This window comes from Ranitomeya variabilis, chromosome 1 (assembly GCF_051348905.1).
Source record: "Ranitomeya variabilis isolate aRanVar5 chromosome 1, aRanVar5.hap1, whole genome shotgun sequence".
NCBI classification, from domain to species: domain Eukaryota; kingdom Metazoa; phylum Chordata; class Amphibia; order Anura; family Dendrobatidae; genus Ranitomeya; species Ranitomeya variabilis.
This window is the reverse complement of record NC_135232.1, coordinates 642,148,781-642,162,430: the sequence shown is the minus strand read 5'-3', so window position 1 is coordinate 642,162,430 and position 13,650 is coordinate 642,148,781. Positions and strand designations below refer to the sequence as shown.

Sequence of the window (13,650 nt, the reverse complement as noted above, 5' to 3'; positions counted from 1 at the left end):
CTGAAGGGATAGCGTCTTAGAGGATGATGGTAGGAAACCCCTTGTATTCTGCTTATCCCATTCTATTTTAATTAAGTCTTTAATAGTGGGTATGACGGGGAAGGATCTACGTTTCTGTCCTAACCCCGCAAACATGATGTAGAGCAGATTTTTTCCCTTTTTCGTCTGGGCACCCCATTGTGTTTCTGACAGATTTTACTAAGTTGTCTATACTGCTGTTAGGTAGACAAAGCCCCCCCTTCCTTCTCGGATGAACTCGGCTAGGATCTAGATTCGTCCAAGGATCTATGTACATCCTCTGATTCGGAGCTCGCTGGAGACCAGGACCTGCTTGGTTGGCGGGTACTGGTGCTACTTGTATGCGCCAAACCCTGCATCTCTTTCCGAATTATGGCTCTAACATCAGATGGAGTCATTATATTCTCTTGCCGTAAGGTTAGCATGATACATTCTGAGCACAACCTTTTAGCATAAGAATCTGGAAGGGGCTGCGTACATAAGGCGCATTCTTTGTGCTTGGACTTGTGTGTCCTTTTCTTAGTCTAGAGGAAGAGGGATACAGGAGGAACAGATATCAGCATATAGGAAGAGACTTTTAAAAACTCACCCAGTGAAGCTGACAGTTACCGGTTCTGGAAGCGGATTTTTTGGCAAGTGATCCTTGGTATTCTGTTTGGTGGTAGATCGCTTCTCTAGAGGGCAACCACCACTCTTAGTGCTGCTCCTAGCGCTTCTCTCTTTACTGGGAGAACACTGCTCTGCTGCAGGCAGGTGCGCTTCGTCGGCCGGTGAAGCCATACTCACACACACTGGTCCGACGTCAGCGCCGCTTTTGAATCTGGCGCCAAATCTCCTGCCTCCCCGGACCTAACCCGGAAGTGCTCCAGCGACTTCAGCGTTCGACGCGCCGCTCTCTCTCTCACCATGCGGCAGCCGGAGATATTAACCAGGCTGCTGCAGCACACGCGCGTCGTCATGGAGCGGGGCGGACCAGTGGTGACCGGACCCGGACCATGAATAGCTGATCAGACGAGGGGGGGGGGGGGGGGGGAAGGGGCTCCCCCGCCGCTGCTTCTGGAACTGCAGCCCCTGCCGTTCCCCCAGAACCGACACAGGCGGATGCAAGGCCCAGGAATCCTCTTCAACTGCAGGTGACTTCGGATTCCTATAGGAACAGGAAACCTAAAACTGAGGAGGAGAGGGGACCACCTCCTTTTATTCTGTAGGTTTCCTGTTACTATGGGCGGATCCCTCTCTCTCCCTCTCTCATGTGGGGTGCTGTCGTGGCGAAGGGTAAAAGAAGCCTCTGTACATCCACAGAGTTAAGGTCCCTGGGTGGACAGGGCTGGTTGTCCGGCGTTAGGCCTGGCTGTAGAAGAGGATACATGGAGGCAAGACTCCATGTACTGGTCTATTGCTGGTGTGGGGAGATCAGTGTCCTTTAAAAGGACCAGTCGCCCTTAAGAATCAGACCAGGTATGGCATCTCACGTCTTAGGTGGGAATACGTGGAGGGCTTACCGCGCTTGCAGAGGTTTCTGTCCAGTGGATCGCTTATCTGGACGCTCCCTGTGAGGGTGAATGGCAGATGCTCTGCGAGGGAGTTTAGTTTCCTCATGAGGGACACTGCGTGATCTAGAGTAGAACCGGAGTCGTCAATCTACAGAGATTGGTTAATGATATAAAATAGGCGAATCCAGGGATCAGGAAATGAAACTTCCGTTTTCTAGGCGCGTGTACGTTTCTAGAATACTGGCGACCCCTGCTAGCCTGAAGGAAAGAGACCATCTATATTGGTTCTGCGAGCACTCCGAGCCACAGAGGGATTCAATCTCTTGTCAGAGAATCCATGGGTTGCGGCAGTGACGTAGCCCACTCAGAGAACTAGGCACTCTGGGATAAGCTGGGATTGGCGGCGGAGGGCTCCTGCGCTCATTTAGGGTGACCGGCTTCGGACTGGTCATATGCCCTTAAAGGGAACCTGTCACCTGAATTTGGTGGGACCAGTTTTGGGTCATATGGGCCGGGTTTTCGGGTGTTTGATTCACCCAAAACTGGTCCCGCCAAATTCAGGTGACAGGTTCCCCTTAAGACCAGGGAATGCTGGTCATGTGCCTTTAAGACCAGGAATACTGATCATGTGCCTTTGGGTCATTCCATGTCAAGTGAACCAATGATTTTTACCTCTATATTTTTAATTCTTTTGAGATTTTGTTATTTGGTAATAGTGTCAGAGAATGCAAAATGAGAAGAAAAAAAAATTCTAGATTTTTTTTTTTTATTGATTTTCAAAGTTTGGAAAAAGTGCGAATTTCGGTGTTGCCTGCCTTTACATTTCTCCTCATAACTCAGGCTAGAAAAAAGATAGAGAAACAAAATAAACACAATTCTACTCAGAACTGTACAGGCTTTCACCAGATATGTCACAAGAGTATCTTTGATAATATTTTACCCATGCGATCGCAAAACTTTTAACACGTATTTCCGAAAAAAAAACGTTTAATTTCAAAAACTGCACATGTGCCTGCTATGCTCCTAGCCACATCTGTACCAAAATGCAAGTTGGGATCGTGATGGGATCAGATTTTAAAAAATAAAACTATTACAGTGTCAATTCGAAAATCTCCAATTCAGATCTGTTCAGCCTGTGGTCTAAAAGTGTGGGGTCTATATTTACCAAATAATCCATGATTTTTAGATATTACTGTATTATTTTATTATGTTACAGCTTAGAAGTAGGAGAGGACAGAGGAGAAGCTTTGTTAGGGCTGAGAATGACCATGGGTGACTGCAGAGCAGATGATCAGCCAGCAGCTGGGGCCTCCAGAGGCCAGATTCACACCAAATCTTAACACCGATGCAACTCCTCAAATGGAGGGAGAAAAATACTCAACATCCAGTTCATGTAATGTACAAACCAGGACTACGAAGAGGAGGAGAGTTTGTTATAACATTGGTTACAGAAGTAGAACCCATCACAGCGACTCAGCAATACCACACTGTCATCACATGTAGGGAAACAGAAATAAAAACAAGGATTTTTTCATTCAGCAAAAAGTGAAGTCCATGAAGTGGTAGAAGGCGGCACAAGATTGGCAATGGATGACTTAACTGGTTATGTGACCTGTGAATATGATTGGCGCTGATGACGGCTACTGGACTTGCCAAAGATTATGAAAATTAAGACGTAGAAGTGACTTTTTGCACCTTCTGGTCCAGCGCCATCCTTTGTGTATCCAAGAAAACCAGACATTGTAAAAGTTACAAAAATCAGATATTAACTCAGTGAGCCGAACACCATGACCGGCCGTCCATTGCTAGTGAGCGCTTATGGACAAGATGACATTTCACCCACGAGAAGGAACAAATTGATGAAAAAAGGTCAGTTTAAAAACATACTACTAATTGTTTGATTAGTTCATATTTTATAGAACAAGGATTTAACTACTGTACTATTCTTCTTAAACACTTTATAAATGACATGTTTAGTGATATAGTAGAAAAAAAATTGTTACGTGTATAAATAGGTGGTAAAAATATTGGTCCTTTTAATCTTGGTTTTAAACATATAATTAGGATGAGACTGTATTTAGAAAACCACACTTGAGGATATGATCACCTTTTTTTCTTTTGGCTTGTTCAATGAATTCAGGTTGAAAATGCTGAGCCAGTTGTGTTATGATTAGATGTATTTATTCTGGCACTTCAGTAGTTTTGTGTTTCTTTATTGTTACATATAAATGTTGAATTCAATTAAGTTATAATTTGAAAAGAAAAAAGGAAGAAACTCGCACAAACATAAAATCACATGATTCACAGCTTAAAAAAAATACAAATTTTATAGGTCCCAAGTTGAATCCCTGTACAAATATAAACAAGGACACAAGTAACACACATGCATGTTTTCACAATTTTACAACATACGTTTTTCACAATTGCACATCATAATTTGGAATTTGATTTCTCCAAAGCAAAGAAACAGTCTTGCGACATATCAAATGAAAGCCGGTACCGTTCTGAGAAACATGATGCCTCTCCCACCTCTTTATCTTAATTCTAGCCTGAGATATGATAAAAAACGTAAAAGCCATACCAGGGCAAAATCTGCGTTTTTTTCAAAACTTTAGAAATCTGTAAGAAATTAACTGATGAAGAAAAAAAAATTCAAAACTTTTAATTTGTAATTAACTAAAGTTGTATTTCATAAAAACAAAATAAAAAAAAAAAATCTAAAGACATCAGGTAAAAAAACAATTTCATATTTGGATCATTTGATATGGAATTACCCCTTTAAGACAGGGTAATTCTGGTCATGTGCCTTTAAGACCAAGGAATACTGGTCATGTTAAGTACAGGGGGAAGATGTGCGTGCGTGCGTGTGTGTTAGCAGGGTGGGCCAAGATGGCCGCTGGGAGTTGCAGAGGTGGTAAAGTCTCGCAGAGAGTGAGAGGTGGCAATTCGGGGAGTGGAGCCACAGACGTGATGTGGGCGGAGCCTCGTGAAATTTCTGCAGCCGGCCTGAGCAATACCAGCGTTGCTGAGGGAAGCGATCGCTCCCGTGCCAGGGAAGAAGCGCCAGAAAAGGTGGGCGGAGCCGCCTTAGCGCGCCTTCCGGAATGCGGCCTGCACATCGGCCGAAGCCGGGGGCTAAATTTTTGCAGCCGGCCAGAGCGTTACCTCAGAGAGGTGGGCCACAGGGAAGCTGAGGCTGCCTGTCAGCATGTGAATATCCCACTGCAGAGGCCATCGCTGACTGGATCCACTCACCATCGGTGCGCGTTCCGGCATGGAGCCGCCGTGATGACTGGGTTTCAGCGCCGAGGAAAGCACGCGCACTCTACTGTTCTGCTGCAGGTGCAGGGATAGAGGGGTAAACCTCAATCCACCATCCCCTTGTTAGGGAGGTGGAGAGGAACCGTTCGCCTCCTTGTGCCATCCGCTTTCACAGTGGTGGGACAGTGGGGGCTGCTCGGACGCCATAGAGAGGGGCCTCTGTACATCCACAGAGTTCAGCCCCCGGGTGGACAGGGCCAGTTGTCCGGCATTGGGCCTGGCTCCAGGAGAAGATACATGGAGGCGACGCTCTAAGTGGTCGCCTGTTGCTGGTGTGGGGACATCGGGACCGTGAAGGAACCGTCGCCCCTGAAGTGAGCTCAGGCATGGCTTCCCACGTCGCAGGAGAGGGTACGGGGAGGTATACTCGGCATGCTCGCCTGTTGATGGTTCGGGGAGATCGGAACCTTGAAAGGATCCATCGCCCCCTTCACTCCGATAATTAAAAAATAACAATTTACAGAAAAGTAACAAAGAAAATAAAAACGGTGGGGTCTGAACCAGATCTAAGTGCCTCCTACAGACACTAAGCAAGAACAGGTTAGCTGAGAGCCAGCAGGAGGGTGTATACTGCAGAGTAGGAGTGAACTTTCTTTGTATCACTTAGTGTCGCCTCCTAGTGGCAGCAGCATACACCACGCTCTGTGTCCCCCAATGAGGCGTAGGAGAAATATCAGTTTGACATGTCTTCACAATCGTCTTCATATTTTCAAAATTTGTCTCAGAAAGGATGATCATACTGTATATAAAAGTTAATTCCTAGATTATTTAGGGTACTCTACCATTTGTAGACAGTGGCCTAAGGCTTTGAATTCAGAAGTCCAAGAAATACGGTAGGCTTACAGAGGGTGATGTAAGGACTGGCCGTGTGTTCTTCAACCTGAACTCAATCTCCTCATGGGTGGCCAGTCCTCGCATAATACTCTGTAGATTTACACGGACATCAGAGTTTGGCCACAGGGAAGGGTGACGTGACCATAATTTCGGTTTGAGTGCGCTCCGTGAAAAAACAAACAAAAAAAAAAAAACGGACCTCACATTGACAGCACTTGAACCAATATTATCCAATTGGATTGAATTGTGAAAAAAAAAAAAAAAAGCTGCTTCCAGTCAGTGCCAGGGGGTGCCGTTAGGCTATGTGACGCTGTGGATTCACAGCAGTTTTCCATGAGTTTACAGTAGCATGTAAGCCTATGGAAAACAAAATCCGCAGTGCCCATGCTGCGGAAAAAAAACGCACAGAAACGCTGCATTTATTCCACAGCATGTCAATTCTTTGTGCGGATTCCGCAGCGGTTTACACCTGCTCCTCAATAGGAATCTGCAGGTGTAATCCGCACAAAAACCGCGGTAATTCCACAGTAAATCCGCAGTGCAGTTTACCTGCGGATTTACAAAAACAGGTGCTTTAAAAAAAAAAAAAAAAAAAAAATTTGGCAGAGATCCAACCTACATGTGCACATAGCCTTACAGTCGCTGCTCTCATTACACAGAGTGGTGACTAAACCCGTGCCAGCGCCGCCCTGTGGCTGAAACCTGAATGCTGCCAAAAGGAACAAAGTGAATTTCCTCCTGGAAGTGTAGACAGGCAGGTTAAGGAAAAACCTGAAGATTAACCCCATATCTGATTGGTAGCTTTCTGCCTATGCATGGTGTACACAGACAGCTGCCAATTAGTGGTGGAGGCGGGGTTATACAGAGCTCATGAATATGTAGGAATATGTGACAGTAGGTTCACTAGTCTTCTAGAGAATCTCTTGCTCAAAACAGTGATTGTCAAAACTACAGCAAGCAACCCAGTAAGTGACACATTGCTGTAATCAGGTTGTCTGCCTCTACATTATGCTGCCATCAGAAGGGGTAGAAAAAAAACCTGGTGACAGATTTCCTTTAAGATTCCCCATATGTTGCACTATGGAAATTTTAATTTGTGTGCACTTCAGTAATTATCTCACCTGGCTCATGCGACTGACAATGCTCAGCAAAGGAGGGAACCCAATCTAGAATGATAAAAAAAAAATATAAGGTAAATAGCAATATGCACTTCATTGAAGGAGTTTTCTGGTTTAGGAAGAAAAGTCATCCCTTTTATTGCCAGTGCGGTGATGTGACCCCATATATATGATTTGCATACTTGTGGTCAAGTGCTGACTAGTCTCACCTGGACTCTTAGGTTGAGTTCACATTGCGTCTTTGGCGTCCGTTAAGACGAACTACGTTACACCGCGGCATAACGCGGTGTAACCCAGTCTGTTAACGCCGCCATTAAGTCCTATGGCGGATGCATCGCTAGCGCACGCCCATTGTGGGCCATCATTGAGTGACGCGGGCTGCAGCGTTTCCGGGTCCGTCACTGCTAGCGCGCTGACATAACGCATGTGTTGAACGGGCTGCTGTTAACGCAGTGTGAACCTGGCCTTAGTAGAACAGAATGTAAAGAAGCTGGACAAGATTACCACAAGTATGCAATCATATACATGGGGTCACGTGACTGTCCACACACACACACGAGAATCGTGACTGTACATTGCACTGTCACGAATGGCCAATATACGGTCACAAAGCGGATGAACAAATTTCTTTTTTTAGATTGGAAACCCCCTTTAAAACATGGACACATGCCTCTAGCAGTTAACAGGTGAATATTCATTATCCAAAAACCCATCAAACCAGTACAGTGCAAATGCACATTACTATAGAGTAGTAAGGTTGACAAATATCTTACATTCTACACATTACAGAACTACTAGTGAGGCGTGAATAAGGATTAAAGGAGTAGCACACTGGCGACACATTACGTAGACCTATTTGCGGATACACCAACATATACCTTTGTTTTACATCTTTGGCCATTTGAGGCTTCTTTACCCTTGGAATGAAAACAAACTGGGTTTGGGTAACCAAGATCTAAGGTGATCTAAATGTTATAAAAGATTTTAAAACCGGGATTTTTGTGTACTCACCGTAAAATACTTTTCTCCAAGCCATTCATTGGGGGACACAGACCGTGGGTGTATGCTGCTGCCACTAAGTGAATATAAAAAAGGGTTAGCTTCTCCTCTGCAGTATACAACACCCACTGGCTCTGGACAGAACCAGTTCAGTGACCAAGCAGTAGGAGACTGACATGTTGTACCTACTGTTAATGTTAAACTAGAAAAACATCATAGGCAACACGCCAAAAAAAGGGTGGGTGCTGTGTCCCCCAATGAGTGGCTCTGAGAAAAGGATTTTACGGTGAGTACACAAAAACCCGTTTCTCCTTCGCCACATTGGGGGACATAGGACGTCCCAAAGCAGTCCCTGGTTGGGAAATATCATAACAGAAAACTCCCAGCGTCCGCTGTCTAAACGTGCGCTACCGCTGCCTGCAAAATTTGCCTACCCAGGCCTGCATCTGCTGATGCCCGAGTATGGACATTATAATGCTTTGAGAAGGTGTGCAAGCTAGACCAGGTAACCGCTTTGCAAACCTGCTCTGCAGACGCTTGATGCCGAATAGCTCACAAAGCGCCTGTCGACCGAGTGGAGTGTGCCTTGATCCCTGCTAGAATGAGCTTGCCTCTGACGCGGTAAGCTTCTTGAATAGCCGACGAATCCATCTGGCTATTGTCGACTTAGAAGCGGCCAATCCCTTCCAATGCCCCTCCGGGAGCACGAACAGCGCATCTGTCTGACGAAAAGGCGCCGTCCTTGACACGTATCTTCTGAGAGCCCTCACAAGGTCCAAAGAGTGAAGAGCTTTCTCCACACGGTGCACCGGTGCTGGACAAAACGAGGGTAGAACAATATCCTCGTTAAGGTGAAACGAAGACACCACTTTTGGAAGGAAGGGCAGGGATGGCCTGAGAACCACTTTGTCTCGGTGAAGTCAGAAAAGGAGCTTGGCAGGAGAAAGTAGCCAACTCAGAGACCCTTCTGATGGAAGTAATCGCGACTAGGAAGGCAACCTTCCATGAGAGATGTCCTGTAACGGTTCAGAGTCATGTTTGAAATAAGTCCCTGGAGAGGGAGAGCAAGAAATGGAGCTAACAGATGCCGAAGCGCCAGAGAACCTGGGGGACAAGCTATGTATCCGCTTCCTAGATGCCTGTCTGTTTTAAAGCGAGAACGGCCCCTGCAGGCCGATGGTTCTCCTGATGTAGGGGAATTCTGTGAGACAGGCGGATTAGTGCTCCTGCTCCAGGAGGGATTCAATCGCCTTAGGGTACCGTCACACATTGAAATTTTCATCGCTGCGACGGCACGATTCGTGACGTCGCAGCGTCGTATAATCATCGCTCCAGCGTCGTAGACTGCGGTCACACGTTGCAATCACGGCGCTGGAGCGATGCCGAAGTCCCCGGGTAACCAGGGTAAACATCGGGTAACTAAGCGCAGGGCCGCGCTTAGTAACCCGATGTTTACCCTGGTTACCAGCGTAAACGTAAAAAAACAAACAGTACATACTCACCCGTCGGTGTCCTTCAGGTCCCTTGCCGTCTGCTTCCTGCTCTGAGTGCAGCCGTACAGTGAGAGCAGAGCGCAGCACCGCTGCGCTCTGCTCTCACTTTCCGGCCGGCACTCAGAGCAGGAAGCAGACGGCAAGGGACCTGAAGGACACCGACGGGTGAGTATGTACGGTTTGTTTTTTTAAGTTTACGCTTGTAACCAGGGTAAACATCGGGTTACTAAGCGCGGCCCTGCGCTTAGTTACCCGATGTTTACCCTGGTTACAAGCGAAGACATCGCTGGATCGCTGTCACACACAACGATCCAGCGATGTCAGCGGGTGATCAAGCGACGAAAGAAAGTTCCAAACGATCTGCTACGACGTACGATTCTCAGCAGGGTGTCTGATCGCAGTAGCGTGTCAGACACAGCGATATCGTAACGATATCGCTAGAACGTCACGAATCGTAACGTCGTAGCGATGGAAATTTCAATGTGTGACGGTACCCTTAGTTAGGGAAGCCATAGATTGAGATAAAGACGAAACCCGATCAGGGGGACTAGTCAACATGGGATCGGTAACGGTGGGTGGCTCCTGAGCGCATTTAGGGTCGCAAGCATCACAGAGCGGAGTATTATGTCCCCTTGGTAACGCAGCCTGACAGGAGATGCATGAGGCGAAAACCACTGTCTTGCTGGACTTTTTGGAGGTTTAAGTAGGGACATTCTGTATCCCTGTTTATCTCCCAATATACTGCAGGGAAGGCTATGTGTGTGCAGTGGTAAGGTCAGCAGAGCACTTTGAGTGGAAGGAGGGGGCCCGAGGGCAGTGTAGCAGAGCACTTACCCAGGTCCTGTGCCCCTGAGAAGCCTTGTCCAAAAGCGGTGCAGTGACAGTCCTATATTCCTGAGTGACTGTCTCCGTCCTTAGAGGCTGAAGATGGCTGCCGAGATCAGGAAGGCGCTTCTCGCACACTACACAGGTAGGTGGGCGGGACCGCCGGCGTGACGCGCAGTTGTGAGGGGAGATACCGGCTTGCAGCCTAGCAAGGGCCAAAGCCGGGGACTAAATTAGCGGTGCCCTGCTGGAAAAGGCGACGGGCCACAACACTCAGGAGCCCCCTGGAACTAAAACTCACCGCCGGAGCCTGGAGAAGGAAGAGCAGAGCTGCCACTCTGCATGCAGATCAGGGCTGCGACAAGGACGGTGCAGGAACCCTCAATCCAGTCTCCTTTGAGGGGGAGGTGGAGAGGGACCGTCCAGGTCCTTGCAGCACCCCTGTTCCATCAGTGCTGGTGCAGTGGGAGCAGCACGGATGCCATGGGGGCCTCTGTGTATCCTAAGTGTTCACTCCCCTAGGATTTCACAGGGCTGTGCCCGGCTGTGGCCTGGCTCAGAAGGAGGTACATGGAGGTGACACACACGTTCCCGTCTGTTGCTGGTGCAGGAAGATCAGTCGCCCCTAAGATAGCTCAGGCATGGCAACCCACATCGCAGGAGAGGATACAGGGAGGCGACACTCGCCGTGCTCGCCTGTTGGTTGGGGGAGATCGGCCCCTTAGGGGTCAGTTGCCCCAGTATTCCACATGAAAAAGGGTTCAAAAAGTTAAAAATTGAAAATAAAATAAAAGTATGGTCAATAGCAGAACCTGTGTGCCTCCTATGGACAATAAGCGTGAACTGGTTCGATCCAGAGCCAGTGGGTGGTGTATAGTGCAGAGGAGGAGCCAATCCTTTTTTGCATTCACTTAGTGTCAGCCTCCTAGTGGCAGCAGCATACACCCACAGTCCCATGTCCCCCATTGTGGCGAAGGAGAAAAGGGGGGTATTTTTCTTTTATGGGGCTAAGAACTGATAGGCAGATAGTTGCTTACTACCTGTCTTTTCTGTCCGATGGGGGCTCATCGCGATCACAGACCTCTCCTGCCAGCGGTTCCGCTCTTCCTCTTCCAGGTTGCTCTGTCGACAGGGCGTGACTGCCAACGTAATGCTGATCAAGATCCAGCCCCCCTTCCTCCCGCAATTATCCATCGGCAGTCACTCCTCATTAACAGAGCGGAGAGGAAGAGAAGCAGCTGCTCTGTTGACATGCTATCACTGGGAACTGCAGAATCTCTGGCAGGATCCCACATTCACAAGCAGAAATTGACAATGGGCAAAACAATTAACTGCCTGTAGGACAAGAAAAAAAAAAAAGTCTCAGATAACCCCTTTAATGTCTCCTATATCTATATATCATATGCCTAGCCTTTAACCCACTTTTTTTTATTTATGGGACAGAATAGTGAAGCATGGGGCAGGCAGCCCAAACAAAGTTTCATAGTTTTTAACCCCTGTTTTTTTTTTTCAGTTTCGTTTTTTGCTCCTAGACTTATAAATTTTTTATTTTTCCGTCAATATGGCCATGTGAGGGCTTATTTTTTTTGTGGGACGAGTTGTACTTTTGAACAACGCCATTGGTTTTACCCACCTAGTCATGTACTAGAAAACGGGAAGGAATTTTTCCCCTAATATGGAGCTATTGGTGTCTGCCTTGTGGTTTTTTTTTCTTTATTCTGGATCACCATGTTAGGTTATAGGTTTTAGTCAACGGATTCATGTCTACTTTCAACCTTTAACTTTTCTGCCATCGGACGGAATAGTACGCCGATGGCAGAACACCCCCCCGGTTTGATGTGGGCTCCGGCGGTGAGCCCGCACCAAAGCCAGGACATGTCAGCTGTTTTGTAAACATTTACCGTATATACACTCGAATATAAGCCAACCCGAGTATAAGCGGAGACCCCTAATTTTGCCACAAAAAACTGGGAAAACTTAATGACTCGAGTAGAACCCTAGGGTAGGAAATGCAGCAGCTTCTGGTAAATTTCAAAAATAAAAATAGATACCAATAAAAAAGTAAAAATAATTGAGACATCGGTAGATTAAATGTTTTTGAATATCCATATTGAATCAGGAGCCCCATATAATGCTCCATAAAGTTCATGATGGGCCCCATAAGATACTCCATAATAAAATATGCCCCATATAACGCTCCATAAAGTTTATGATGCGCCCCATAAGATGCTTCATACAAAAATATGCCCCATATACTGCACAAAGGTTGATGATGGCCCCATAAGATGCTCCATAGAAACATTTGCCCCATATGCTGCGATTAAAAAAAAAATAAAAATAATGTCATACTCACCTCTTGTCCTGAGCTGGCGGGGACACCGGCACTTGCGATATTCACCTGTCCCCGTTCCACTGCCACACGCTGCTCTGTCTTCCGTTTCTCTGCAGTGACTGTTCAGGCAGAGGCGCACTGGAATAATTAGCCGATGCCATGTCATGTTTGGAGAGCCCCTGATGTGCCGAAGCAGTTGAAACACCCCACAAGTGACACCATTCTGGAACTTAGATGTTTATTGAGCACCTTGAACAAACAGGTGCTTCACAGAAGTTTAGAACGTTAAGCCGTGAAAGTAAAAAGAAACAAAACAAAAATATTTTTCCCACAAAAAAAAACTAGATTTTAGTTCCAGATTTTGCATTTTGCGGTAAGAGGAGAAAATGGACCACAAAATTTGTTAATTTCTCCTGAGTTCATAGATACCCCATATGTGGTCAAACTACTTTTGAGGTACAATGCAAAGCTCAGAAGGGAAGTAGCACCATATTACAGAGCAGATTTTGCTGCCCTTGTTTGAGGGTGCCATGTTACATTGCCAGAGCCCCTGAGGTGCAAGAACAGCAGTACCCCCATAAGTGACCACATTTTACAAAGTAAATACATTCATCTAGGGATGCAGTGATTATATTGACACCACAGGTATGTCACAGACTTATACCATTGGGCATTGAAGAAAAATAATTACATTTTTACCACCAAGATTGTGTGTTAGCCCCGAGTTTCACATTTTCACACTGGGAATGGGTAAAAACGGCACCAAAATTTGTCCCACAATTTCTGCTGAATGTAGAAATACCCCATATGTGGCTGTACAGTACTACTTTGCCATACAGAGTAACTCGGGAGAGACGGAACGCTATTTGCCTCCTGGAACGCAGGTTTTCCTAGAATAGTTTGCGGATTCCATATAAAGAGCCCCTTGCTGAGTGAAAATTCTACTCTGCAGTCATAGTGACCAGTACATTATGACCAGTCTGTGCTTCCGGAGACACGCACCTGTAAATTAGGAGGGCTCTCATCACTACAGAAATGCCAAACATGTGGGTGCTAAATGGTGTTTAGGCACACTGCTCCCAAATGCCTCCCCTCCCTTCTGAGCCCCAGAGAATTTGCTGAATTTCTTTGGGGGGGGCGAGGAGCTATCTCGCCTTTCCAGAGCCTTTGTGCTACCAGTAACGTGGAAGCCCCATTTATTTCCGTCAATAAATGAC

General features: G+C 46.6%; 1 protein-coding gene across 2 annotated transcripts in view; it reads right to left on the bottom strand.

The window, feature by feature from the left end:
- GEMIN2 (gem nuclear organelle associated protein 2) overlaps positions 1 to 13,650 on the bottom strand; it is a 72,059-nt gene that overhangs the window by 19,052 nt on the left and 39,357 nt on the right. For both annotated transcript variants that reach the window (XR_013215439.1, XM_077261260.1), the window contains exon 6: positions 6,788 to 6,832. Coding sequence is in view for 1 of the 2 variants with exons in the window: in XM_077261260.1 (XP_077117375.1) it covers positions 6,788 to 6,832 (45 nt within the window). In the remaining variant the exon portion in view is untranslated. The remainder of the gene's footprint in view (positions 1 to 6,787; positions 6,833 to 13,650) is intronic.